General features: G+C 46.6%; 2 protein-coding genes across 4 annotated transcripts in view; one reads left to right on the top strand and one right to left on the bottom strand.

Annotated features, from left to right (window-relative positions):
* Positions 1-12,079, top strand: part of prickle2b (prickle homolog 2b) — a 91,696-nt gene extending 79,617 nt beyond the window's left edge. For all 3 annotated transcript variants that reach the window (XM_053867611.1, XM_053867610.1, XM_053867612.1), the window contains 6 exons: positions 4,951-5,064; positions 6,010-6,147; positions 7,701-7,904; positions 8,393-8,579; positions 9,227-10,084; positions 10,694-12,079. In XM_053867611.1, coding sequence (XP_053723586.1) covers positions 4,951-5,064; positions 6,010-6,147; positions 7,701-7,904; positions 8,393-8,579; positions 9,227-10,084; positions 10,694-11,619 — 2,427 coding nt within the window. In that variant the 3' untranslated portion in view covers positions 11,620-12,079. The remainder of the gene's footprint in view (positions 1-4,950; positions 5,065-6,009; positions 6,148-7,700; positions 7,905-8,392; positions 8,580-9,226; positions 10,085-10,693) is intronic.
* Positions 12,080-20,330: 8,251 nt separating this feature from the next.
* Positions 20,331-25,832, bottom strand: slc2a9l1 (solute carrier family 2 member 9, like 1). Its single transcript, XM_053868844.1, has 12 exons — positions 25,808-25,832; positions 24,542-24,637; positions 24,267-24,427; positions 24,072-24,196; positions 23,881-24,010; positions 22,675-22,823; positions 22,434-22,621; positions 22,254-22,364; positions 21,971-22,072; positions 21,068-21,143; positions 20,858-20,985; positions 20,331-20,522 (listed from the first exon to the last, which is right to left on the bottom strand). Exons 1-12 carry the CDS (start codon positions 25,829-25,831, stop codon positions 20,331-20,333), a joined length of 1,482 nt encoding a protein of 493 aa, XP_053724819.1. The 5' UTR covers position 25,832.
* Positions 25,833-27,581: the final 1,749 nt, after the last annotated feature.

Here is a 27,581-nt window from a genome sequence, read left to right as displayed (position 1 = left end):
TTACGTTGTTTTAGTCGTGGAAGTTTGCAAATGGCAGTGGAGTGTTTAAAGCTCATGGTGTAGCGACGGTCTGCTAACCGTCCGTTACAGCCTCGAATGTGGTTTCCCTTCCAAATGGAGCGTTTGATTTCACAGTGGAGATGACAGTGGTGTGGGCCGGTCCTTTGGGACCGAGCTGCGGTATCATCTGATGGATGAGGAGGAAACCTCATCGCTTGAACCCTGTCGACGTGATCAGAGGAAAACACGTTAGACTCCTCAAAACCGTCGCACTCACGGCCGTGTTGCGAAGTTGTAATGGAGCCTCTGCGCGGACCCGGACCGGTCTTTGTGTCCCGCTCCAACACAATCAAGGCCAGTGCCAAGTTGGGGGATTAGCCTGGAAATCCATTTGACAGGATCTGAAAGGAAAGAGCAGCACTTTAATAGAAAGGCCTTTGTGTTTGCTGTCCACCAGCAAAACCTGCTCTGTTGGACCGCTCACGCCCAGTCGTCCGCCAGCTCGCTCCACTGATCTAATTCAGTCGGTTTCTGAAAGCGCTTCTCCCCTAAACATGTTCTGCCTCTGACTCTTCATCCAAGAATTCAAACACAGCCCAGAGAGCTCTTCTAATAACTTAACGGTTCAGGACGCTGCTCTGGCCCTCAGGGGAGCAACAGTCGCTGCGCTCATCAGATGTCAACATTCCAGCCAGGATGGACCAGCTAGCGCTGCTTACCATCGTGTCCATCTGATCTGTCTCTGTTGGCCTGTGAGTGGGACTGGTGGTCAGGATTAACCTGCTAACCTCATGTTTAGTCTCACCCACACGTCTCTGTTGGACTCCAGAGCTTCAAACTACAGTTGTGGCCGAAGTGATCCGGTCCTCCTTCATCCCCCGCAGGCCAAGGGTGTTGTCATGCAACTGTCCACCAGGGGGCAGCAACAGGAGACAAGATTCTCATGTTTTTCAAATATATATCTCCAATATTTTTACCATATTTTAAATTGGAATTTTTGTAATGTATCTATTGTCAGAAAAATGACAGATTTAATACTAATAATTTGATTTAGCAGCCAATCATACTTAAATACAACATAATAATCACTTCGAGAAGAAAACAGAAAAATTTCAAGCACATAAAATCCGGCTGTACAATCTTCTGGGTCACTCACACTGGTCCCTGCTATGACAACATTCCATTGAACATCTTCATTTTAAGAAGTGTCCTTTTAAGTGCAGATTTCTTTTGTCCCGTGGAACTGTTTGAGTTTTGGCAGAAGTGTCTCACGGCGTTAGTGGTGGAACCGGTGCGCCCACTTTTTCTTGTGTGGTTGAATTTGCGCCTGTTTGATGCTGAAGCTTCAGAGGTGAGCGCTTCGGAACAAATTTGACTAATGAGCTCGTAAAACCATTAGGAAGCCCTACTACTGACATTGTTTGCCCGTCGTCTTGTCCTTTCGTGTGTAACTTTTGAATTGTCCATACGACAGAAGCCTGACTCCTTTATTCGTCTTCATTCTTCAGATTTTTCACAAACATTTCATTTGCCTCAAACCTCTGCAACTGTAAACATGATTTCCATTGACCCATTACATGGAACTGACTGTTAAAATCCTGACTTCATAACACTCGCCAAGGTCCACTTTCAGTTTTCGCTGACTTGAACCCATTTTGAACCAATAACTTTCTGCGTTCATTTCTGCATGAAATGAAAGGCTTGAACGTGTCACTTCCTGTTTGAACATTTGAGCTGCTAAGTCAGTTATTCACGTTCACATATGAGCAGACTGGAACATGGAAGTTCCCGACCTCCGTGTGAGTGCAAGGCGCGGCGAGCGCGAGTGCAAAAGAATCTGCCGAAGCAATAACTCCTTCAACTATTTTCCTTCGAAAACATCTTTGTGAAGAGAAAAAATGGGGCTGTAAACGTCGTGAAAACACGATCTTGCCATCATGTGAGACTTTTACGAGCCCCGTTTCCTCCGCGCTGCAGCGTCTCCGTCCTCCCTCGGCCGTAAAGTGGCTTGTTGAGAGATCGCCGTGCCTGGTGCTCCTCTGACTCGTCCACCATTAGCGGCAATAGAAACCAGCTGTGTGGAGCCGACACTGGTGTCAATCAGCTGCAAAGTCTTGCCATTTGCTCCGGCTTTGGAAAACACTCGCTTGAAAGTTCTCCTCTGTCTTTACTTGGGCCTGTTTTCGATTACAGTTATTATCACGAGCGGCTCCTCCTGCTTCTTCGAGTCCATTATGTGTCCTCAGATCTCTCCCCGGCGGCGCTCTTCCTTTCACCTCCACGTTGCAACCCTCAAGCAGGTTTTTCCCTTTTATCGTCAGCTGCACGCCGTGTTTTCTCCGCCGCTGATGTTCCTATTTGTCAGTGATCGGCGGGTGGACGTCCTGTGCTCTGTGGATCCAGTTCCTTGCCAACAAAAGCAGAGGGGTAGAATTAGGTTACACTCACAACAAGAGTCTCCTGCCATAAATTCAGACCAAAAATAAACACACAAGGCGGATAGAGGAAACACTTCGCGGACCAAAGATGGCCATTTGGAGAGGCCATCTTTTTAATCTGGGATCAAGCAGCGCCCTGCAGGCTGCGAGTGTCACTGCACGTCCTCGGATAACCCGACTGAGTTGCAGCATTCATTCACGTTTGCCGTTCAATGAATGACATTCATTCATTCATTCATGGCAGATAGCGATTTCTGCCAATGTCTCCATTCTAACTATGCACACATGACAATGCCAACTTTTGCTAACAGCCTAAAACAGAAATATGGCAATAAAATGGAAATAAACAACAAAGAAATGATACAAAATTCAATAAAATAATAAAAAATAAGATAAAATAAATATTAAGAAATAAAACAATATACAAACAGCTTAACTAGTAAGCTATTCTTCAACATAGATCTCAGCACAAATGCAAAAAAGCAAACGGTAATGTGGACAAAAAAAAACATTCGTGGTGTTGAACAATGTTCTGACTTTCGTCTTCGAACTGTGTCAAGAGACCACTGCAGAGGCAAAGGTGCGTCCTAACCATGTGGACGTTTGCGAGGCAGATCAAAACCTTTCACTCTTGCTCGCTGCTAGAACCACATGATAACTAGCGTTGGCTGAGCCATGGATTGACCAGATCTTGCTCACTCTCAACTGTCGGTACAACTTGAAGCCCCAGACTTCAACATCCTGCCGGGTGAACACAGGGTGGCTTCGTTCACAAAACACATCTTCAAGCTCACAAGTCGTTCTCTCTCAGAACCAAGAGTCAGTGGCACAAGTGAGTGAGCAAAACAAAAGCAAACAATTCATCTTTCAATCTTAAAATTGAATATCGCGTCAAGGTCAAATCCTTCAGTCCGCTGATCCGAACTAGCCCTAACCCCTCTGTGTGTGTGGAGGGGGGATGTTCTCGTGGCTCATTTTGACTTCTCCATGTTTGTGAAATCTTCCTCCTTTATTGCCCCTGCCTCCATCTTCTCTTTATCTGGCCTTTGTCCTCCAATCTCCTCCTGAAGTCCTGCTGCTTGAATGACCCCCCTTCCAATCCCCATACACACACACAGAGAGTCACATTCACGCGCGACAGCCTGACCTCCATCACACCTCTGTTACACTGTAGCGGTGAATAAATAACACGGACACAGCGCTCATTGTCTGCTGCTCCGGGTCGATAGAAAATGGCCCGATTAGCATTAATACTGCCGTCACACTCTTCCAGTTAAATGTTTTATTCAGGTAACCGTGTGTGTGTGTGTGTGTCTGGCGGCGCTGTTATGCGCTCCCCAGCGCAGAGATGGAAGGGTGAGGTTCCATTAGGTCTCAGCTGCAGGGTCATAAATCAGGGAGATTCTCTGTGAGAGGAGTTCACGCGCGCTATCAGATATTTTTAGATGAACTTTCTTCTGGCTTGTGAAGAACACCCAAGCGTTTAGATTGAGCTTCGTGAGAAGGTTTTCATCGACGCACCTGACATTCTGAAGTCATAGTCAGGAGCAGCAGGCTCATCAAAGCAATAAATTGGCTCCATGTCTTAAAACTTTCTTTCAAATGTATTATTATTATTGTCATTATTAAATTCGTGGAATCAGGTCCAGGTGAGATTCATGAGGAGTGCATGAGTGTTTTTGTTTTGTTGTGTTTGTAATGAATCCCAAGGAAAATGTTATTAGTATTATATATTGTTTACTATTAAATTCATTATTGAAATCGTATGTGTACTAGTCACATCTTTTTAAAATGTAGTTTTTATAAGAAACTAAATTATTTATTTTATTAGTATAGTATATTTTTCATATTTTTCAATTTCATTATTATTTAAATGTATTAATGAGTACTATAGCTTTTTTAAAAACGTTTTTTATTAAAAAGACAAATTGTTTTGTTTTCTAGTATTTAAAATATATCCAATTTCTGAATGCATTTCTACTAATATTAAAGTGGTAATAACAACAAAAAACAATTACTTTTTATTGTTTTACATTTTCAAATTGTGGCTTTTTAAATTGAACACATTTGTAATGTAAATACTTTAATATGTTAATATTAGTAATGAAATAAAATACAATCAGTAATGTAAGTTTTTTGTTTCAGTTTCTAATGGGGAGGTTAATGTTTTTATTATATCACAGAGTCTAACCCTTATGATTTTGCATCTCTTCCACTGGACATTCGTCTCCAGATCCTGCTTCCCAAATCTCGCGCTGAGCCTCGGTGACTGTGTGTTATTTTCCTATCTAATGAGTCACGATCATTCTTTTGGAAGCAGCGCCTTCGCTCAGGTGACTTGTTAGTTCTGAATCACGCTTTATTAACAGCGATCAATCATCAGAAGTCGTCGCTGCTCTCATTAATTGCTGTTATCTGGCGCTGCAATCTGGAAAACATTGCATTGTGTGTGATGGATAGAGCTCAGTTAACTCTTTCCTTGCACCAGAATCACCTCCTTTGTCTTCTGCAGGTTCATCAGTACTACAACTCGCTGCCCGAGGACAAGGTGCCCTACGTCAACAGCCCAGGGGAGAAATACCGGATCAAGCAGCTGCTCCATCAGCTTCCACCCCACGACAACGAGGTGAGGGTCCTCTGCTGCCCCCCTCCCCCCTCCCTCTCCTCTCTTCATACCTTCCGTCTATCTGGCCAGACATCTATCTGTCTTCGCCTCCCCTCCTTCAGGGCGCGGGGGAGATAAGGGGGAGCTGCAGGGAGAGAGATGGCGCTCGTCCTCCCAATGATCTGTTTAACACATTTACAACACAAGAACTCAGATAAAGAGGCTCAGATCGGACTGACGGATGCAGCTCACTGTAGCTCATCTTGCCGTCACACGGACAGTAAAAGTGGTGGGTGAATATTTGGCTCACAGATTCAGAGTTGACTTTTGGAAAGTGGCCTGTTTTCGCAAAACGTTTCAAACTACCATACTCGACCAACAACAATTCAGCCCTGACTGACACCGCTGTTGAGTTACGTCTATCTTAACGTATCTGTGAAGGTACTTCTTAGTGTCCACATTGGGACTAGTCACTGGGCCAATCAGAAGGCAGCGCTCATGGGCTTAAGAGGAGCAGGATCTGTTTAGCAGTATCAACTGTCTCCAGAAATGCTATGCCTTTGAAGCCTATTCTCTTGTACAAGACTCAGGAACGCTTCTATGTCATCATTTCCTCTCCTTTCTTCATTTCTCCATCCCTTCCTGACCTCCATCCTTGCCTGACCCTCCATCCATCTGTCCACATTTCTGCGCTTACCAAAAGCTGGGTCGCAGGTGCAGCAGCTGACCTACAGAAGCCCAGACTTATCTCCACTTAGAAACCTCCTCCAGCTGTTCTGGGAGAATTCTGAGGTCTGCCACGGTCGAGAGAGACATGAGCTCCCTGGAATGTCCTTGATAGCCTTGTTTTTTTTGCAGTGATGCATCAGATCTCAGAGTTTTTCTCAAACTCAGCTTCAGTGTTGGTTCTGTTTCAGCCCATTTCAGATGGTGTTTTTCACCCCACGTTTGTCTGTATTTTTGCAGGTGCGTTACTGCAACAGCCTGGATGACGAGGAGAAGCGAGAGCTCAAGCTGTTCAGCAACCAGAGGAAGCGGGAGAACCTGGGCCGCGGCAACGTGCGTCCGTTCCCCGTCACCATGACCGGAGCGATCTGTGAGCAGGTAACCTGGCAGAATAAACACTATGATCCAGAGGAGTGAGACGCGTGTCAGAGCTCTGACGTACAATGAAGGGCACCAGCGCTGCAGTCATCTGTTTTGACGACAGCGCAGCGACCTTGTCAGTCCCGTCTTTCGTGGACAGGCCCTTGCGTGTCTCTGTGTGTCATTTCCCTTCAGCTGTCACACTTTTACGACGTAATGCTTCAGGGAAAGGAGTTACAGTGCCCTTTTTATCTCATCAAATATTTACCTGCGCTGTGTGGGACCTTCACAGTGCAGTAGGGGGGTCCCTCTTCGCTGTGTGCACCGGAGCGAGCAGAGCTGCGTTCGGCCCCTGGGGCTTCACCTTGGCTCAGAAGAGCCTACACACACACAAGCCTGCAGATTGCTGTGAAAGTGTGTATTGATCGTGATCACCCCTCCTCTGGATACACGCCAGCGAGACACTAACTCTCCCCTGCCTGATCCTTCCTCCGCGTCGCTCCATCACTCCTGCTCGTATAATACATGACTCCATTTTTATCTGCCACCCTGATGTCCACCGGCTCTTTCTGCGGATGCATCTTCGTGTTAACACACTCCAGCGCTCTCTAAAATAGCCAGATCCCTGACGGATGAGCTTATGAAAGGGCTTCATGAAAGCAGCACCTGGATCCAGGCCAGAGTCGAGCGAGAGATCCGACCGTAAACTCTGGGCTCTGTGATGTGGACTGGACAATAAAGTAGGAATTTATGGTGGAATACCTTTGGATAGATAGTGTCACTCTCAAAAGCTGATGCATGACCTTTGGCCCTGGAGCTCTGTGGCGGGGAGTAGTGCTGCGTTGGAGCCTTTTTACTGACTGAGATGCACATCTCACTAGATAGCATTGTTGATGACCACAATCAAACAAACGTTGCTTTGCAACTGGTCCATTCCTTGAAGGGGCCCCATTGTGTATTGTGTTTCTTCAGTAGTCCCACACAGAAGGTGACTCAAAATACAAATTTGAGTGTTTGTATTTACTACGCTCTATTTAGTTCAAGAAGCTCTGGTTTATATATGAAGAGAAACAAGGACTACTCCGTGGTTCCCTCCCTCACAAGGTGCTTTTCTGTGCTGCTAAACTACGTCTTCTCTACACACTGTGGATGTATGACAATAGAAGCAACTGGAGAAGAGGCTGATTTATTGTTTCAGGGTTATGAAAAAACACCAATTGTTTTTATCCTTATCTTTTACAAGCTGCCTGCTGGCGTGTATTTGTTGTTTCAACATAAAGTAGCACCAGCAACCACATCAAGCAGTGAAGTTGGTTGTCAGTGATTATGTTGATGGTTTTACTCCTCGTAAAAGCATGTCGTTTCCAGAACTTTAGTGTCTTCCTCTGCACTCAAATGGACTCCAACCTCCCCACATACTGAAAGAATGTGACCCACCAGCAACCAGTGACTTTGTTGTATCTGTACTTCGAGCATCTCTCATGGTGTTGACGCAAGCTTGAGGAACCCTGGTAATAATCCTGGAGCTCTGGTGGATTTGAAGTGTGACAGTGTCTCCTCTGTCTGTCCAGTGCGCAGGCCAGATAAACGGGGGCGACATCGCCGTCTTTGCCTCGCGGGCCGGCCACGCCGTGTGCTGGCACCCGGCCTGCTTCGTGTGCAGCATGTGCAGCGAGCTGCTGGTGGACCTCATCTACTTCTACCAGGACGGGAAGATCTACTGCGGCCGGCACCACGCGGAGCGGCTGAAGCCGCGCTGCACCGCCTGCGACGAGGTAAACACATGTTGGTGCCAGCAGTGACGGACCGTCTCTGCAGCTATTTTTAAAGGTCACATACATTCTGTACATATGAGCAGCAGTCACATGGCTGCATGCTGGGGTGGTTTCTCCCCCACTAATGATGTCATCCTTTCATCGCTCAGTCATTAACACTCTCCTTCTAAATAGCAGGGAGGGTCAGGAGGGGGGGGAGAAGGGCGTCCTTCAGGTGACGCCAGAATAGATATGGTGTGGCCAAATATCTATGGAGAAGGTTCTCTCTCTCTCTCTCTCCAGAACCAGAGCAAAAGACCTGTGTGTCATGTTCAGTTCTTACTCTCCAGTTTTAATATGGTGACAAAAGCATGATGGGAGACCACAAACGTGTTTTGCTTGTGCATCATAATGCGTACATAATTCGTACAAGCCTTTGTCCCGTCAGACACCGCGCTGCGATGCTCCTGCACCGTTTGACTTTGTCTCTCTGATCTGGCCTCTGTTAGATCATCCTGGCAGACGAGTGCACCGAGGCCGAAGGCCGGCACTGGCACATGAAGCACTTCTGCTGCTTCGAGTGTGAGACGGTGCTGGGAGGCCAGCGCTACATCATGAAGGAGGGGAGGCCGTACTGCTGCTCCTGCTTCGAGTCTCTCTACGCTGAATACTGCGACTCCTGCGGCGAGCACATCGGTAAGTCGCACTTCTACACACCATGGATCCATCAGCAGGCGCTCGGGAGATGCCACGTATGAAACATTAGCTCACGAGAAGGTCCTCTTTATCACGCATGACCTCACTCATAGGCAGGACTCGCGCATGACCCTATAGAGCTCTCCCACCGGAAACTAGCTGTGTGGGTCCCGTGGTTATGAGGTCGCAGCCCAGGTGTGATTCTTGCACATATGCTTGAAAAATGTTGCGCTGTAATTACATGACAGGATATTGGAAAGTGTTTGGCAACGTGAGTCGTGATAAAACGAAAACCATTAGACAACATGTTTGGAGCAGATGGAAGCCATTACAGCGAGCAGATCTTTCCCTTCATGAAACACACACAGACACACACGCACGCAGGAAACAGGCTTGTTTATCGGTGCAGCGGACCCCCTTCTTCTTCCGTCCCTTCTCTTACTGGCAACTTTGAAGTGGAGTTTTCTGATGCTGCGATCTGACCTGTATGTTCTGCTATGTCATGGACAGAAATCGGTTTTGAAGCTCAGAATCAAAGTTTGAAGGAAATATGAAAGATGATGTCGCCAACAGGAAGTGTTTATGTCTCCACTTTCTGGTGGCCGGTTCAACAAGAAGTGCTTTTGACAGTGGTGGTGTCTCTGCAGGCATCGACCAGGGCCAGATGACGTACGACGGGCAGCACTGGCATGCCACCGAGGGCTGCTTCTGCTGCGCTCGCTGCAAGCGCTCCTTGCTGGGTCGCCCCTTCCTGCCCAAGCAGGGCCAGATCTTCTGCTCACGCTCGTGCAGCATCGGCGAGGAGCCCAACGGGTCCGACTCGTCGGACTCCGCCTTTCAGAGCGCCCGCTCCACCAGGGAGTCCAGGCGCAGCTCCAAGACTGGCAAGAGTGGCGGTGGGGAGAGGTTCTCCGGTGAGGTGGACCCGCTCTCCATCCAAATGGACCTTCTGAGTCTCTCCAGCCAGACGCCGAGTCTGACACGAGAGCCACCGGCCTGGCAGAACCAAAAACAAGCTGGAAATGACTTCAGCTATGAGTCGCCGTCCGAGCAGAACCCGAGCCCCCTTCAGCTGCTGAGCCAGTGCAACGTGAGGACGTCCTTCAACCAGACCTGCTCCGGACAGAACAATCAGCCGCAGGATCACAGACTCAAGGAGAGCGGAGGGCTCAGGAGGCCTCCGGTCTCGGCCATGAAGGGCCACTCGGTGAGCGAGACTTGGTTCCAGCAGCCAGGACTGGAGGACTACTACCCGCCCAAGCTGCCCACGCAGAAGAGCTTCACAGAGGTGTCCCAGTGCACACAGCACAGCAACGGCTTCTCCACGGACAAGCGCTCCATCAGTCTGCACGGCTTCCAGAGGGAGCGCGAGCCTGGGCCCACGGCTCCTCAGGTGGCCCGGAGCAGGAACCCCATCAATGCACTTAGCTTTCCTGACCAACTGACCCCGCTGGACCAGACCCCCAGAGGCTCCATGGAGTCTCTGGCTCTGTCTAATGCGACAGGTGGGTGCTTTTGCTTTGGTACTGAAACATGGCTGAAGAGCAGCGTTGGGTCTTCAAATATGAGCTGGACAAGACTGTTTTTAGAAAATTAAAATGTTTAAAAAATACCAGTGTTTTCTGAAACAAAATATAAAAATGAGTCAGTCTAAATATAAAAAAGCTAAAGCTCAATGTTTTGATGTGTTAAACAAGGTCGACTATGTTCACATCCGAACATGTTTGTGTCTCTTTAAGCTAATTATGCTGAAAGTGGAATTTCCTATAATCCAGAGCACCTGTGAACACATCGCTGTTGACTTGTAGAGGCCTCATCAGCGCTAACACCATAGTGAGGTGGAGGCTCAGGGATGTGGAAAACTGAAGGCAAAAAACTAAGACCGGGGACGTGAAACTTGTGTGCAAAACACAGATGAAAACCATTTGAAGTATTTCAACCCGCGGCGATGACTTAAACAGAAGTGATGTGATGAGATTGAGTTAGACGTATATCAAGAGATTCTGTCCTGAGCTGAAATAGATTGTGCATTTCAGGTTGACTTCTGAGTTCTTGTACCACTTCCTGCTGATGTGATAGATAGATAGAAACTAACTGGTCTCACTCGGTGACAGGAAACTCTGCGGACGGAGGAGGCAAACGTCAGGAGCACCTCTCCCGCTTCTCCATGCCCGACCTCAGCAAAGACTCTGGGATGAACGTGTCGGAGAAAAGCAACATGGGAACGCTCAACTCCTCGGTGCAATTCCGGAGCTCAGAGTCTCTCCACAGCCTCAACGGGCCGCAGCCCTACATGGAGATGGACCCGCCTCGGTCGGCCCCGTACCAGCTGCAGTACTGCGAGCCCAGCGGCATGAGCGGGTCTCATTTGTCACCGGGCTTCAGCTTCCAGGAGGAGGACCGGGTCAGCTTAGTGAGCAGCGGCAACGCCGCCCGCCTGCCCCCCATCAGCGAACGCAGAGCGGACAGCGGGATCGGAAGCGGCGCCAGGCGGGGACCCAGCGTCAGGATAGACGCGCCAGAAGAGACGCCGCAGCGGCGCCGGCATCACCACCATCGCTCCCGGAGGTCTCGCCGCTCCCGCTCGGAGAATGCGCTCAACTTGGTGGCGGAGCGGCGAGTGAGACCCCAGGAGCGTCCACAGCTGTGCGTGCGCGAAGATTACGACCGTTTCCCGCCACCGAGGAGCGCCAGGGATCAGTACGGAGGAGGCGGGAGGCATCAACCTCAGATGTTCCGGCAGTGCCCCAGGACCACCTCGGAAGTGACTCTGCAGAACCCCGGGGCGATCCGCCGCTCGGGCCTGAACCAGTACTCCTGGGACGACTACGACGACGACTGGTGCTCCACCTGCTCCTCGTCCTCCGAATCAGAGGACGAGGGCTATTTCCTGGGGGAGCCCATTCCCCGGCCGGTCCAGCTGCGCTACCTCAGCAACCAGGAGCTGGTCCACAAGTACAACAACGCAGGACTGGGTCGACCCAACCGCACCGGACAGTTGCACAAACGCAGGAAAAGCAAGAACTGCATCATTTCCTAACATTTGATCTTTTATTTTGTCCACTTCATGAACATGAAAGTGCATCAGTGTTTTTTTTTTTCTTTTTTTTTTTTTTCCTCCCTCCGTTTGCAAATACGCCCCAAAACTTCTTTCTAAAGCTGACGTGCAATCTCTCTTGGATCCAAGCGTCTGAGCGGCGTGAGGACTCGGGCTTCTGTTTTTGTTGCAGTGTGACCTCCAGAATGGTGCTTTAGCTTGTGTGTACATAGAAGAATGACCTAATAATGTCACTTAAGTTAAGGAAGTGGGTGTAAATATGGTTGTAAATGAGGCCTCACATATTTTTATATTTTGTATGGATAGAATCATTTATGTATTAAATATCTATAATGTAGAAACGTCGTATGCATGTATGATTTGGCCGGAGGACAAACTCACACTCAACTGTTGGATTTATTTTAATGTGCTGTAAAAGATGCCCCAAAACTGATTTATTAAATATCAGTCTGATTATGACTTTGGCTGAGCTGTATTTCCTCTTATTACCTTATATGTTTTCGACACCATTGGTTGTGACGTCTGCCTGTGTTCAAAAGAACTTGAAAAGTTGTGGACAGGTTTGGATGGAGTCCTCAGGAAATGTGTGAATATATACATATACACACACTTTTCTCATCTTACGTTAAATTATTTTATTATGAATTATTCCGAGAAAAGAATGTTTGCACTTGTTATTCTTTTATTTTATTTATATCACTGCGTCTCTTCCACCAGCCCTTTGTTTATTCATTATTTGCTCTCAAAACAAAGACAGTTTTGTTTTTTTTTCATTCATTTTTGCTTGTAAAACTAAATCATCAATTGATTCATGTGGAGAAAACAACATCAGCATGGATTTAATCAAAATATGTTGCTTCCCACTGACTGATAAGAAATGTAAGCACTTGCCTGGTGCATTCAATGTACATGCACAATACATTTTAGCAGCCTCCGTAGATGTCAGAATTGCTCAACAAAGGATTTGAGGAGCAGTAACAGACATAAACATATTGTGTCGTGAGCCACATCTTTTTTTAACGTACTGTGAATGTGGCACCATAAAGTCTCATCCTTGCTCAGTAATTTGTCCACTTCCGGTCCGCATCCGTCCGACGGAGACAAAATATTCGGTGTCAATTTGACCCCCGGTTTGTTGTTCTTTCTCTGCCGATCTTTGGCATGGTTGAAAAATGTTGGCAGTGGTTGCTCACCCATTGTTTTTCATGCACGGTCCGATTGTTGCAGCCAAAAACACATGGTGAAGATGGGCATAAAAACATGGACGAAGATAAAGGCGAGCCACTTGGATAAGCAACATGGATTAATATAAAGAGAGGTGAGCGATACAGCTTCAAAGATGTAATATAAAGCAGGTGGCCAAAAAAATGTGATAAAAAATATTGACAAAGGGAAACTAACATTCGTTGTGATGGGTAATCTCAAATTGTTTTAGTTGTAAACATTGACATCTTCTGTCTTCTTGCAAATTGGATTGTGGCTGACGTCCATGTGTTTGCACAGGGATTATCTACAAACAAGCGACGTGTGTGTGTGTGTCAATCCTCTGAGAAGCACTAAAGCTGTTGACAGGCCTGACACCTCTTCAGCTCACCTCACCTCAGTGTTCCTCTTCACATCTATGTCGTGACACCAAACAGCAGCCTTGAGCAGACTCCCTCTGCTGGTCGTGTTTTATCTGTCACGAACATCGAGGTTTGTGACACTTCGGAATAAAGGGCAGGCAAGGAAGAGCTCCACCCACCCAACTGGCAAACGTCCCACAACGGAGTCCCAGACTTTCCAAGGATCTCTTGTCCAACCGTCTGACTGCTCCCAAATGAAACCAAAAACTCCTCTGAGTTTTGCGTGAAAAGACGCCAAGACCGTAATGTGTTTAGACGTCGCATTCATGCTTAAACAATAATCCCGTCACAGCTCTTTCCTGTAGCGTCTCATCAGACTAGCTTGGCACCTTCACGGTTATTACATATTCATGAGCAAGAAAGTCGTGTTTCAGAACAGACGTCAAACTCGTCGCCCCCCTTTAGCTGCGTGCGCTGCTGCCGCTATCATATATTGCTAATGCGGCTGCAGCTGTGTCACGTTTCTGATTGAGCTTTAAGACAAAGGTTGATCCAAATAAATCTGCTTTTTTTGCCCAAGTGAGCTGTGACGTTTATCTGAGAGGGAGAGAAAAAACCCCACCCATCCCTCATGTCAGCCAGAGCTTGGAAAGGTAGCTGTGGCCTGGGACTGGAAGATGATGGTTGGCTTTGGCCAGCACTTCATCGATCCATCTGAGATGCTGGCGCACCTACCACCCTCAGACCAGACTTGGAACTCTGGTCAGCTCAGGCTTGATCCCTGACGTGCCCCAAAAGTGTCTGAGTGACACGTCCCCACGCCACTTTCAACGTCATGTTTACCTTCCACTGACGCTGAGGACGGTTTACCATCTCGCCCTGTATTTCTTTGACTCTATGTATCTTCAATAAAATGTAGTGCCACTTTGAACATTACAGCACAGGTGGGTCCAAATTAAAATCAGATGTATTTATTCATTTTAAACTGTGAGATTATGCCTTTGAAAAATATTTTGGAGGCCAAAACATCCAGCTATTGTATCGATGTATACCAAATGAATAACAAACAAATCACACAAATATAGTCATAAAATAGATTTTATCCCATGGCACTGGGCTCTCTGTCACAATAAACAATTATTATTATGATTATTGTTTTTGTTGATCATGATGATGTTCTATTCTGTAAATCATCTTCAAAATCCAAGCTTGGTGATTTTGTAGACTTTTGGGATTGGAGTTATGATTGTAATGATTTATTTAGTCAGTCAGTATGTTCAACATTTCCATGGTGAATTTTTAACCGATTATTTCAAAGTAAATAGTAGGTTTTATTTATTCTTTTTTTTTTGCGCTGTTCGTCTGCTTTTTCCTTTGCTTATTGTTGTGGGCTGCAGGACAAACACTGAAGGAATTTTATTGAAATTCTTGTGACACAAATAAAACACTGAGTCTGAACAGCTGGTCACTCCGGCCGTCACAGGACTCCAGTTAGCCGAGGTGTGTGTGTGTGTGTCTGTGTGTGTGACGTTGTGTGTGTGTGTGTGTGTCTATGTATGTGTGTGTCTGTGTGTCTGTGTGTGTGTGCGTCTGTGTGTGTCTGTGTCTGTGTGTGTGTGTGCGTCTGTGTGTGTGTGTGTCTGTGTGTGTGTGTTTGTCTGTGTGTGTGTGTGTGTGTGTGTGTGTCTGTGTGTGTCTGTGTGTGTGTGTCTGTGTGTGTCTGTGTGTGTGTGTCTGTGTGTGTCTGTGTGTGTGTGTGTCTGTGTGTGTGTGTCTGTGTGTGTCTGTGTGTGTGTGTGTCTGTGTGTGTGTGTGTGTCTGTGTCTGTGTGTGTGTGTCTGTGTGTGTGTGTCTGTGTGTGTCTGTGTGTGTGTGTGCGTGCGTGTGTGTGTGTCTGTGTGTGTGTGTGTCTGTGTGTGTGTGTCTGTGTGTGTGTGTCTGTGTGTGTGTGTCTGTGTGTGTGTGTCTGTGTGTGTGTGCGTCTGTGTGTGTGTGTGTGTGCGCACGTTTCGATAACCCTCCATCGACATTCTTCATTTGTAAATAATTGAATCCGGCTATTTTGAGTTGCTGAGAGCGCAGCTGTAATTTGCAGCCCTTCTGCTCTTTAGGACCGGTAATTATGGCATTTAGGGGATCTCACAACAACTTCAACTCATGACAGCTGCGCAGCTGGGCTTCACACTCACGCGCAGACACACACACACACACACACACACACACACACACACACACACACACACGTGTTTGTATCTATAGGACTCTGAACCAAACTGAAACCCAGTTATAATGAACTGCTTTTACTAGCGTTTTTACCCTCTAAACCTTGTGAGGACAGGCCAAAATGTCCTCACCAAACATAATGTCCTCTGAACCAAACTGAAACCCAGTTATAATGGCAGTTATGGCCGGCGCTCATCTCTAACATCCACGCTGAGATCATCCACAAGGTGGGGGGGGCTTTCGATATCATGCGAGACGGCTCAGGGCAACATGACACTGGAGAGGAACTTCACTCTCATCGTCTGTGACCACCAGAAGATGGAAGATCACACTTTGTACCCAAATGTTGGACAGACAGTGGAGCTGATTTGTGACGGTGTGGGACCAAACCAGGGTGTTCAGTGCGCCTATCAGAAGTACGAAGGCGATGACTTGGCTTTAATAGATGATGTGACCACTTACATGTTCCTGCAAGTGAAGGCCAAACCGTCTCTTCACTTCACAGTCGACCAACGTTCTCTTCCAAGCTCCTACTACTGTCTGGAGAAGCAACAGCTCCAGTGTGACCTCCACAGTCAGTTCTCTATTCAAGTCGCACCAGAGTTTATCTTTCGCTCGGTGGGAGAGAGTCTGGAGCTGAACTGTTCTAACAGCAGGAGAAGCCAAAGAAACAACCCTTTCCCCAGCCTCTCACCCTAAACTTAACCATGCAAAACATTAACATTAACCAGGACTCTGATCCAAACCGAAACCCAGTTACGGTGAGATTACTTCGACGTCTCCGTCCTCAAATCGAGGCATGGATTTGTGGGGTCCCCACAAAAGCATACGGTCCCCACAAGAGGTGTTTGGTCACTAATTATTGGTCCCCTCAAGTGATCAACCAGGTACACCTAGACACACACGCATACATTTGTTTTTTTGCTATTTTTATGAGGACCGCTCACTGACATAACCCTTTCCCCAGCCTCTCACCCTTAGCTGAACCATCCAAAATAAGTGGCTCACCTTCAGCAGGACTCTGAACCAAACTGAAACCCAATTATAATACGTTACTTTTAGTGACGTTTAACTCTCTAAACCTTGTGAGGACATTTTGGCCTGTCTTCACAAGAAGGCGGCTTGTCAAGACTTGGTACTCACAAGTACGGCAAAACACACACACACACGAGCTTGGAACACGGAGCAAAGATCAGTAAATTCACAGAAAATGGAAAACTACTAAATATTGATTTATACATTTATTATGATGATCTTGGCAGCAAAGGAAAGTGTGACTGGCCAGTGGTTGCATGCTGAAACACCACAGACAGAAGAGTGGATCTGAATCTTCAACAGCATATTTTCAGTGGGAAAACAATCCACAGAGTTCAATAGTATATGGAAGGAAAAACTAACACCATTACAGATCCCTGCTGTTGAATAGTGGTGATGTGTTGAATCAAAAATGGGAAACCTGTTGGTGTGATTGTGTGGTCACTGCAGTCTGTTCCAGGTTTGAGTGATGAGTCTGAGCATCATCCTCAGCTCAGCTCCATAGCTGAAGTCCTGCCAGAGACTCAGTGTATCAGGCGTCCTAGGACCACGTTCCTCCTTCAGAGTCTGGCAGCAGGAACACGCAGCGGTGGCGTCAGGTTTGAGAACCGCAGACCTCCACTAAACCTCCTAATCTCAAAATGCATTTCACCCACTTAAGAGCGACCTCTGACCTCCCGCTGGCCTCGACACTGACCGCTCAGCCCTCTTTATCCCACCTCTCTTCTTAAACTAATCCCTGCTGTTCAAGTCTTTCTGATGGCGTTGGACTGGGCTTCGACTCCCTCCCTGACTGACAGCCTCCTGAAAGTGAGCTGAGAGTCAGTGCCAGAGGCGGCGGGAGGGGTGGGGGCACCGTCTGCTCCCTCCCCGACCCCCTGCCTCAGTGTGACTCATTAACAAGCTCAGGGCTCCCATCTGTGAACCACCTGTACCGAGTCGCCACATCAGGTTCAGCAGTGGGGCTGTTTATGTTCCCTCCTTTGCTGCTCTTTTCCGTCCTTCTCTCGCTCCTCTCTTCTCTCGCCGCCGTGATGGATGGACCACTTAAGTCCTCCTGTTGTAAGTGAGACAAGCCGGGTCTCTTGATGTTGACTTTACTGGGCTGCATTTTTCCACAACCTTCCAACGATCTTTATACGCTGATTTATAGCGCGACAAACGTCTTTAGACGGGATCTTTCGCAGAGGAAGCTCAGTTGCTCTGAACAGAACCATGTTCGTACAGGTGATAATGGTCCATGAGTCTCTAATGTTCTTATTTTACAGTGTTCATTTATGTGGTGCTCATAGAACTGCTTTATAATGTACAGTGGAACCTCGGTTCTCGACCACAATCCGTTCCAGACGGCCGTTCGAGAAGCGATTTGTTCGAAATCTGAATGGATTTTTCCCATTACAATGAATGGAAAAAGAAAGAATGCGTTCTGAGCCTTAAAATAGTCTTTTGTAGGAGTGAATGTAGAGTGTCTGCTGCAGGTGCGCTGTTCCTCTATGTGTGTGGCCGCTGCATGTGGGAGGGGTTGTCGAGTGAGTGACGTCTCTCCAGAAGTGAAGAGGTGCCCGGTGCGTGTCCAGCTCTGAATGTGCGCTTCTGTGCAGTTTGGCTGTGACAAAGTCATAAACCAAGTCACGCTCTGTCCCACACTCGCCTCATCCCTGTCAGGACACAGGACAACAGACAAACAAGCGTCTCATAATTTGACAATGGAATTCCACCGTCAAACAAGGGAAGTGCTCGTGACTGTCACTTGTCACATGGTGAGAGAAGGTTTTGACCTCACGTGACACCTGCCGCCACACGTGACCTCCAGGTTTGGACGCGGTGCTTCCTGGTGAAGCTTTGCTGGTTTCACAGAAACTTGAGCTCCAGTGTGAAACTCCAGGTCGTCAGGTCACGACTCTCTGACACAAGCGGACCTTCTCTTCACACACAGACCCAGTTAATCGAGCAGGAATTCTCACGGACATTTTTCCTCCGAGCCACGCACAGAGGAGGCTCTGTGGAGAGCAGCTAGCCGGGGGCAAGGCCTCGGCTCATCATTGTGTTAATCTAATGCACAACTCGTGGAAGCGTGACCCCATGTGCAGCGCAGGGTGTGAGAAACAGGAGTCTCTTTCATTCTGGAGACGGAGGTGTGCTGATCCAGATGAAACATTCCTCCTTCATGTCCCTCCAGTCTTTTTGTTTCTCATTCATGCCTCGTTTGTTTCTCTTAAAATATGAAGCGTCTGGTATTTGAGTGAATCTGGATTTTGGCTGGAGGCGTCCAAGGTTGCGGGTTCTTGTGCGTCATGCTCAAAGTGAGTTTCGAGCGCCCCTAGTGGTTCATAATTGAAATGCACTAGACATACTTTGTTATTATTCATAATGATTTTGTTTTTAATATGTAAATAATGTGACATAGAAATTGATGCTTCATCACGTGCTGGAAAAGGAATCATGATATAAATTTTCATGAACAAAAGAAACCACCACACAAGATCGAAAAAGTGGAAGCATGGTTTATTATTTTCAAAAGAATAAAGTCATGGTTTTCATATTGTAAATAATCTGAGCTCTGTTATTCTGAGAATGATGTGGAAATAAAAGAGGAAATATTGATTTTTATTTTTATTAGTATATTTCTACTTCAATTTCCACATTTCTGTCTGGTTATTTATTGTTTATTTTATTTCCATATTGTTATCTGAAGTATCAATATGACATATGTCAATATGTTTTGAATGTGTGAATGTTTGAATTACATTTGACAAGGTTACGCTACATTATAGTGCACTGCTTCTTGTACATCACGTGAGGCATCATTTCATATAAGAGAGGTTGAAAGGCAGCAGAGTGAAGAACAGTTTATTTCTCTCATAAGTCCAGAACCCCAAAATACATCATGATAACTTAATGACTGGAACCCTGCGCTGCTCACGGACCTAAAGTTTGGTTCATGGGGTCAAGTTATTGGAGATTGTACAGTGCCACTGGTTGATGAGGTCCACCACAGCAGCACAGCTCATGGTGCATCTGATCTGAGACACAAAGGAGTTGGTCATCTGGGACTTTGGGCTCCTGCCGAGCGCCAGACTGGACCGAGGCTGTGGCCGGTTCTGCCACAGTGAACCATCAGCCCAAATTAATCTGGAGTTAATCCTCCTGCTGCAGGACGGCGGGGCGGCCAAGACGCTGTCAGTCAGAGCTCAAGTGTCCGGCCAAGTTTGGCTCCCGGCGGAGGAAGAACTGGAGGCAAAATGTGTGTCGACATTCCTTGTGTTGTGAAATGACTTCTCCTTTATTTATTTAAAAATTTAACAGTTAAAGTCTTCATCATTCTGCATTGAATTCAAACATTTTTCCGTGTTTAAAAAAAATTAATAATAATAGCGCATATTTCCCCAGACATTTTTCTCTCACAAAAGGACTATTTCCTCATTTACAAAACAATTTTCAAATTGTTGCCTGAATATATACAATATTTATATTTTTAAATACTACATTATATTCATTCTAATAAAATAAACATATATAGCACATAAGCATTCAGATAGATAGCAACTTCATTTATTCTCTGCACACTTTCCACAGTTATTTATTAATACATATCATTTTAATTTAAATAAAAAAAACAGAATATTAATATTTAAAATATATTTAGATTTATTTTTTTTTTATTAATTTAAGAGGGATATGTTTTTTTAATTCCAAAATTAAGTTAGTAAAAGCAAAGGCGAAGAAAATTTTATTAAATTTATGGATCACCATAACAGACAATATATTAAAGGTGTCCATAAATAAGAAGAAAATGAAATGTTGGTGAGTCATGAATGTTTGGAAGAAAATGCTTCTCATGAGACTCTCCGTCAGTGTGGGAGAAGCCTCTCATAATCTGGTCGCCACGTCCGCCGCCTTCTCCTCGGAGAGCGATCTGCCACAGACGGTGATGGCTCTGAACTCCTGGGAGATCTGCAGCAGGGTCTTCCCTTTGGTCTCGGGCAGGACAAAGAAGACGTACAGAGAACCCAGCAGGCAGTTGCAGGCGAAGATGACAAAGCAGAAGGAGTCCAGAGCGGTCTGGAGAGAGGAGACGTCATGCTCAGTTACCTCCGATGCCGCACAGATTCACATCAGTTTTACCAAGCTGCTCTTGTTTCCTGGCACTCCGGTTTCCTCCCACTCTCCTCTTCTCCTGTCCAAACATCTGTCCCTCCGAACTCTGATAGACTCATGTCTGATCTTATCCTCTCTCTCCATGACAACCTCAGTATCCTCATCTCTGACTGACTCTTGAGTCTCCACCTCATGACAGTGTCCGCCGATGCTGCACTCTCTTCGTCGCCTCCCTCTCATCACACACACATATCTACTGATGTTCAGTCCTCTTCTCTCCAGCTCAGAGTTCTACTCACAAACAGGAACGGAAAGACGAAGCCCATCAGGCCGAAGATCAACCAGCGCTCCATCCCGACGACGACGAAGGCGGCCAGGCGGTTGGACTGGACGAAGATCTCGCTGTTGAGCGTCGCCGTGACAGTAGCTGCGAGGAGCAAGGACAGCCGGTTCAGCAGCGGCCGCACACTTCTGAGGAACGTACGCTGGTGAGGTGGGCGGACAAGTACAGGGTCCTCCGCAGAAGAAGACGACGAGCAGGACGATCAGAGCAGCGCTCAGGTAAGAGGACCAGAGGGAAGACACCTGCCGGGCGAGCATGCCAACAGTGAACCGACAACACCCGAGTGACTGCGGAGCACATTCTGAACTTCTCTCCATGTGAAGATCTGACGTGATCATGCATGGATCGAGTCACGTGACTTGAGGTCTGAAATGAAGAACCTCCTCCTTGAGTGTTTCCTTTGAATCAACTCGACTTACTTCAGGCAGATGTGCTGTCCTTATGAAACCAAAACTTGATTTGAAGATACAAGATTTTACACCTTCATGTGGTACAATTTTTTTATTTAAGATTAGATTGTTGAAGCAAGAAGTTGTCATGAAATAGGAAATGCTCTGTGAGTGTGAAACTATGAAGTATACTTGAAGTCTCCAACATGAAGACAGGCCTGTAGTCTATTTTTGAGCTTTAAACAGTTTAACAGTGTAACGGTTTTTTTTTCTAAAGATTTGATATTGAAACATCAGCCAAGCATGAAGGATTCAGCCGAGTTGGTCCACTCTCTTCTTCGCTCCTACTGTGTGTGTTGTGCAAGCATGTTGCTACTGCCACCTGCTGTCCCATCCAGTTGACTGCTATGAAATATGTATCAAACTATACAGATCAAATAATTGCAGGGTCAAACATGAGGCACTATTTGGCTCTCTGAGAGCGTCTGTCATTTTGTAACCATGACTCAGCAGCATGTTGACTGAGATTCTTTCCATCATCATTTCACTTCATGAAGTCATTCTTGGGGGGAAGAATCTTTGAGACAGATAAGTAGATTGTCGAGTGCATTTTCAGAGTCAGGTGAAAGCAATGTGTGTTTCATCCCTTGCTATAGATGGAGTGTTTGAAAGTGTCGCACCTGGATGTTGAGCAGGACGGTGAAAACCACCCAGATGACGGTCAAGACACCATAGGCCCCCCACAACAGGGGTCTTCTCCCCGTGTGTTCGATCAGCAAACCCTGAACAGAGGAGCGAATGAGTCCAGAAAATGGTGGATGAGGATGTGAAAGAGTGGCAAGGGAGGACGGTGGAGGTGCAGGACTGGCAGTAGCAGCCATGACGGGGGAAAGATACAACGAACCTCCATGAAATGTACAGGTTGAAGGTTATGACGGGGCGTTCAGGAGCAGCTCAACTCACACAAGAGATGGAGGTGAAAAGCTCTGCCACTCCCAGGCCAAGAGTGGCGTAGCGGATCTTATCGGCGGGAATCCCGGCCTTCTGGAAGATGTCGAAAGAGAAGGTGTTGACCTGCGGAGGAGAGGACCTTTTAAAGCGGAGAAGACGATGGGCCCATGCGCCCCTCGGGGCGGAGCTCACCACGGGCATGCCCGACAGCTGGTTACACAGGACGATGACCAGAAGCGTGAGCAGCTGCCACCGCACCGTCCGGTCCCTCAGCAGCTGCAGAGGGCTCCGTGACCTGGCCGCGTCGATGGCGGCCTGCTCCGCCAACATCTCGTCCATCTCCTGCTTGAAGTTCCCTCTCCCCCACAGACTCTGAAGAGCTGAGCTGCACCGGTCGGGATCAGTCGTTCATGCCTGCCTGAGTGTTCCTCACCTCTCCTGCAGCCTTCCTCGTCGCCCTTCTCTATGAAGAGGTACCTGGGAGCTTCAGGGATGAACGGCAGCAGCAGCAGGTAGAGCACGGAGAAACACGCCGGGACACTGAGCAGAACATTCCACAGCTGCTCACGGCCCAGCATCTCGCTGCGAACCAGGACAAACCTTCACATCAGTTTCCTGGAGATGTTAAAGTCCAGAGCAAGAGAAGACAAGAAGAAGAGAAGGAAAGATGCTGAAACGCTGGAGGTGTTCCGGGTCTTCACAGACAATGGGTCCAGTTGTGGGAAATTCCAAATGACTTCTTCCCCTACCTGATGTTAGGTTTCCAAATCAGAAAATCGGACAATCCTCACCCTGAGCACCAGTTCAAGTAGAAGTTTTTGAAAGAAACATGTTCTGCAAATGTGTTTCCTCTTCATCCTGCTGGTTTCTAGTTACGGAGATGTATTTACCAAGAAGTTGCTTCTATCCAGACAAGCTTTTCGCTGTGTTGTTTTCCAACTTCAATAACTGGAACGTGATTTAACTCAGCTGTGATGTTACTTTCAGCTCCAACATCTCACTTCTGAGTCACAGGAACACAGCATAATGGTGCCTTCCAGGTACCTCGGAAGTCAGAGCTCGGTGCTGAGAAGTGACGTCTCTCAAGCTTTTGTTAGCATATGTTGAAAATATTTAAATATTTAAAACTATATATATTTAAAACTATACTACAGAAAGACCCACAAAAGACAAGTTTAAAGTTGAATATGCAAAATACTACTCGCAGTTGAACACAACCCATCATCGGGGCCCAGAGCTGGGACGGTCTGCAGGGACACGCTGTTCAGAAGATGTTGGCCATTTCTCTAGTCCATGTCACTCCACGGAAAGCAAAGCATTTCATGGTCAAAATGTAACTCAGCCTAACTTGGTAAATACAGGGATTGAAAGTCTTACTTTGATGCCAAACTTCTCATGGGTTTATGAGATTCGATGATTGAAGAATGAGGCCCAAATAAGTCTTTCCCACCATCACAGCGTTCAAGATCAGAAGAAGCAGAGGAACCGAACAGAAAAAGTGGCGTGGCTGAGATAGAAGAATGAGTCATCGTTGAGATGTAGCAGGAACAGGAGCAGGTTGCTCCCAAACATCTCTGGTGTTCAGGAGTCTCCACCACTTGCATCATGAATGACTTCACGATGAGTGAAGGATGCGCACCTGAGTCCGAACAGTTGCCCACATAATTTTCCAAGAGTGGTGAAGGTTGCTGATGTCATGGTGACGTTCCCTCTGATCTTTCTGGGGGACATCTCGCTGAGGTACATCTGGTGAGAGTACACCCCGAGACCTGCAGGTCCAGAGCAGCTGTCACTCGGTCCATACAGCCCCCTCACTCCATCGGATGTTACCTGCTGAGAAACCGAAGAGGATCCTGGCCACGATGATCATCTCAAAGGACTCCACTCTCTTACTCAGCAGGACCACGGCTCCGGCGGCGACCGACGCCAGGCTGCTGCAGATCATTCCCTTCTTCCTGGTGGAGGAGCTCAGACCAACATCAGCCAGGATCCAAAAGAGAAGCCACGTGAGTCTTGGGCTCTCACCTCCCGAATACGTCTGTGATGAACTTGATGCTGACGGAGCCGAGGAGCCCGCCCACGGCATACAAGGAGACGACCAGGGACCAGATGGTGGTGACGCTCTGCTGATGGGGAACCTCCTGGTATCTGTGGTACCAGCTGCTGTTGATAAAGTTCTGTATGAACTGGAGTGAAAGATTTAGAAGAATGTTCATCGTGAGGGTGAACCTCTGCGACTGGCTGCTGTTTAGCATAGACAGTAGGGGGCGACATGTTAAAGAGTCCAGGGGGCGCCTCACCGGGGTGGGAGAGCTCAGGCTGGTCAGGTGGTACCCTGACTGGAAGCTTCCTCCGATGCCCAAGATGACGATGAACAGCAGGGCATTTCCACGAGTCTGTCGGGTGTAAACACACGACCCACGTTTGCCTTTGTAGCAAAAAAAATGGACTTGTTTCCATCAAAATGTCAGTTGTCCTGCAATACCTGGATAAAGACTGCAATACATTTTTGGTTTTTGCTAACTGAATGTTTGTGTTGTGCTGAGCAGCAGCAGCCTCAAGCTCCTGTGAATGATGAGGTTGTAACTGGTAGGAGTCTTGGACATGTGTTGAAGAAATGTACCACTAGATGGCACCATCACGCATTGCATTTTCTCATTTGTGCGTTGTTTTTGCGACTTTTGCTCTTCATGATGATTCCACTTCCCCTCTGGGGCAGCCCCTCCTGGTACTGGGTTAAACATGGCGAGGAGTGAGATGGTTTTGTGTGTGAGGAACCTCGACTGAACATTTCAGGTTGGATCCAATCTAGTGATGGGCGGATGAGGCTTCATGAAACAGTGTCCTTATCATCGGAGCCCACTAGATGGCAGTCAATGCTCAACAATCTTTGGATTAAAACGGCCATTTCAATGAAACCTCACATCGTTTTTAAACCCACAGCGCCACTTACTGGGCTCTGAAAATGAGGGCACTATTTCAGGAAATATCATCAGCCCATCACTGTAAATACCACTGCACTGCAATGGGACAACAGAAGCGAGAGAACTGAAAGTTTTTGGTTTTCTTTCTTAAACTTTCATTTTTCATTGTCAACCTTTCACCTCTTGTGTCCTCTATCTGAGGTCAATACAAGGTCGTTGTTTGTCAAGTGGTTTTCTCCGTCATTTAAGTCTTGTCAGTACCCACTGTTGACCTTTTACAAAATGCACAAGTAAACACTACTTATCTTTGACCACACACTGACCGGATTTGCCTTGGATAGACTCAAGGATACAGAGGACAAGGATGTCTCAAAAACACAATTTACGTCACCAGATTAATAATAATGATAATAATGAAGCAGTAACTTTCTATTACACTCCTGAAGTTATTCAGAATTGAGCAATACTTTAGTGTTTTGGTTGGAACTCTGACTCAGTCACAGACAATGACTCAGCTGAATCTTAAAAAACGAAAAACATGTTGTCTAAACAGACACAACAGTTCCAGATCAAACAGACTCGTGTGCTCTAGTGTCGTGTGGTTAAAGCTAAAGAAGATGACAACGATTTCTTGGATCTTACCAGCTGTTGCAGCACACTCTCCATTCTGTCCTCGCACGGGACTTCACTGTCCAGGGTTGTACGCTTGGACCCTTTCATGCATCATGGCTGCTTATCATTAACCGTTTTAACCAGACGCACCGTGGCCAACATTGTGTCCCGCTTGAGGAGAGGAGTCCTGTCAGACATGCCTCACGAGGACTAATGACTTAAAACTCACCCACAGAAAGCGGCATTCATATTCAGACGACAGGGAAATGTTTCTGAGTTGAGTTCAAGGTATGACGAGAGGGTGTGTACCTGGATATATAATTCATGAGGTCATACGTGCTGTTTTTTGGCAACATCATTCGCATTGGAGCAGTTTGAGTTTGGTTTTGGTTCAATTAGCTTCAATCCTTTGAATAAAAAATAATTCACATATTTGTTGTTGCCATGTTTTTCAGCCAGCAATTACAGTGGTGCCTCGGTTTTTGAACAAATCAGAGTTCGAACAAAAATTTCTAGATTTTTTTGCTTCGGATTTCGAACGAAAATCCAGAACTCGAACGCCCCCGAAAAAAGCTGGAAAAAACATAACGTGCGTGGACCGATCAGCTGACCCACGACGCGCTTTGTTATTGTGTATAACACAGCCTCTGTATGCAGACGTGTCCTGTTAGCTACATTTACTGACTGTTTTTTCTTCATATTGAGGTGTAAAACCTTTCCTGTCTCCACACTGGACCGTGGTAGAGTGTCACAGGGGAGGTGCTGGAGCGCTCACTCCAGGGTTTGATGTCCTGTTGTGGGCTGGAGCTGGGACAGGGATGAGGCGAGTCTGGGACAGAGCGTGACTTGGTTTATGACTTTGTCACAGCCAAACTGCACAGAAGCGCACATTCAGAGCTGGACACGCACCGGGCACCTCTTCACTTCTGGAGAGACCTCACTCACTCGGCAACCCCTCCCACATGCAGCGGCCACACACATAGACGAACAGACACTCTACATTCACTCCTACAAAAGCCTATTTTAAGGCTTGGAACGCATTATTTCTTTTTCCATTCATTGTGATGGGAAAAATCCATTCAGATTTCGAACAAATTGCTTCTCGAACGGCCGCTTGGAACGGATTGTGATCGAGAACCGAGGTACCACTGTACTAGATTTGAGGGGAGACCAGTTGCCTTTCCAAAGGATTGAATGTGTCAACACCAACCCTAACCCAGGCCACATTACATACTGTGACCGCTGCAAGGGCAGAAGACAAAGTCTTAGAATTAACCTAGGTTTTGTGTCTATAACATTAGAAATCAAGGAGAAAATATGAATAAGATCTCACCATTATGCAATGATGTTATGTGCTCATAAAAATATATTTTATTATGTATTTTTTGAATAGAACTTTTCTACAGTCTATTTTGTTCCGTTTATTTTGCTGACTTTTGAGTACTAACTGTGGTGAAGGAAAACTGAGCAAATGGAAAAGTCAAATAGCAATGGATGATGAACAACAAAAAATAATAATCTGACTTCATAAGGCAAAGAGCCGCACTTCGCTCACCTCAGAGTTAGGTTTAAAAAAATACATTTAGCTGTCAAAGCTAGTTCCCAGACTAACTTTTTTTTGGCTGAACTTTATTTCATTGGGAGTAAGTCACAAAAAAATATGCGTTGCTATTATTATTATTATTATTATCATCATGTGCGGGTGTATTCGACATTCATCATCTCTGACACGTCCGTCTCGGCGCTGAAACAAACGTAGGTTTAGACCCCGACCACTAGAGGTCAGTGAGCGAACAGTAGAAAG

Source organism: Synchiropus splendidus, chromosome 6 (assembly GCF_027744825.2).
Source record: "Synchiropus splendidus isolate RoL2022-P1 chromosome 6, RoL_Sspl_1.0, whole genome shotgun sequence".
Classification (NCBI taxonomy): domain Eukaryota; kingdom Metazoa; phylum Chordata; class Actinopteri; order Syngnathiformes; family Callionymidae; genus Synchiropus; species Synchiropus splendidus.
This window is presented reverse-complemented; position numbering and strand designations above follow the sequence as displayed.

Coding starts and splice junctions, on each gene's coding strand:
- slc2a9l1 (XM_053868844.1), bottom strand. CDS start 25,831: ATGGAGAGTGTGCTGCAACAGCTG. Junction 24,428..24,541: donor GCCTGAGCTCTCCCACCCCG/GTGAGGCGCCCC, acceptor CTTTCACTCCAG/TTCATACAGAACTTTATCAA. Junction 20,523..20,857: donor TCGTCTTTCCGTTCCTGTTT/GTGAGTAGAACT, acceptor TCCTCTCTCCAG/ACCGCTCTGGACTCCTTCTG.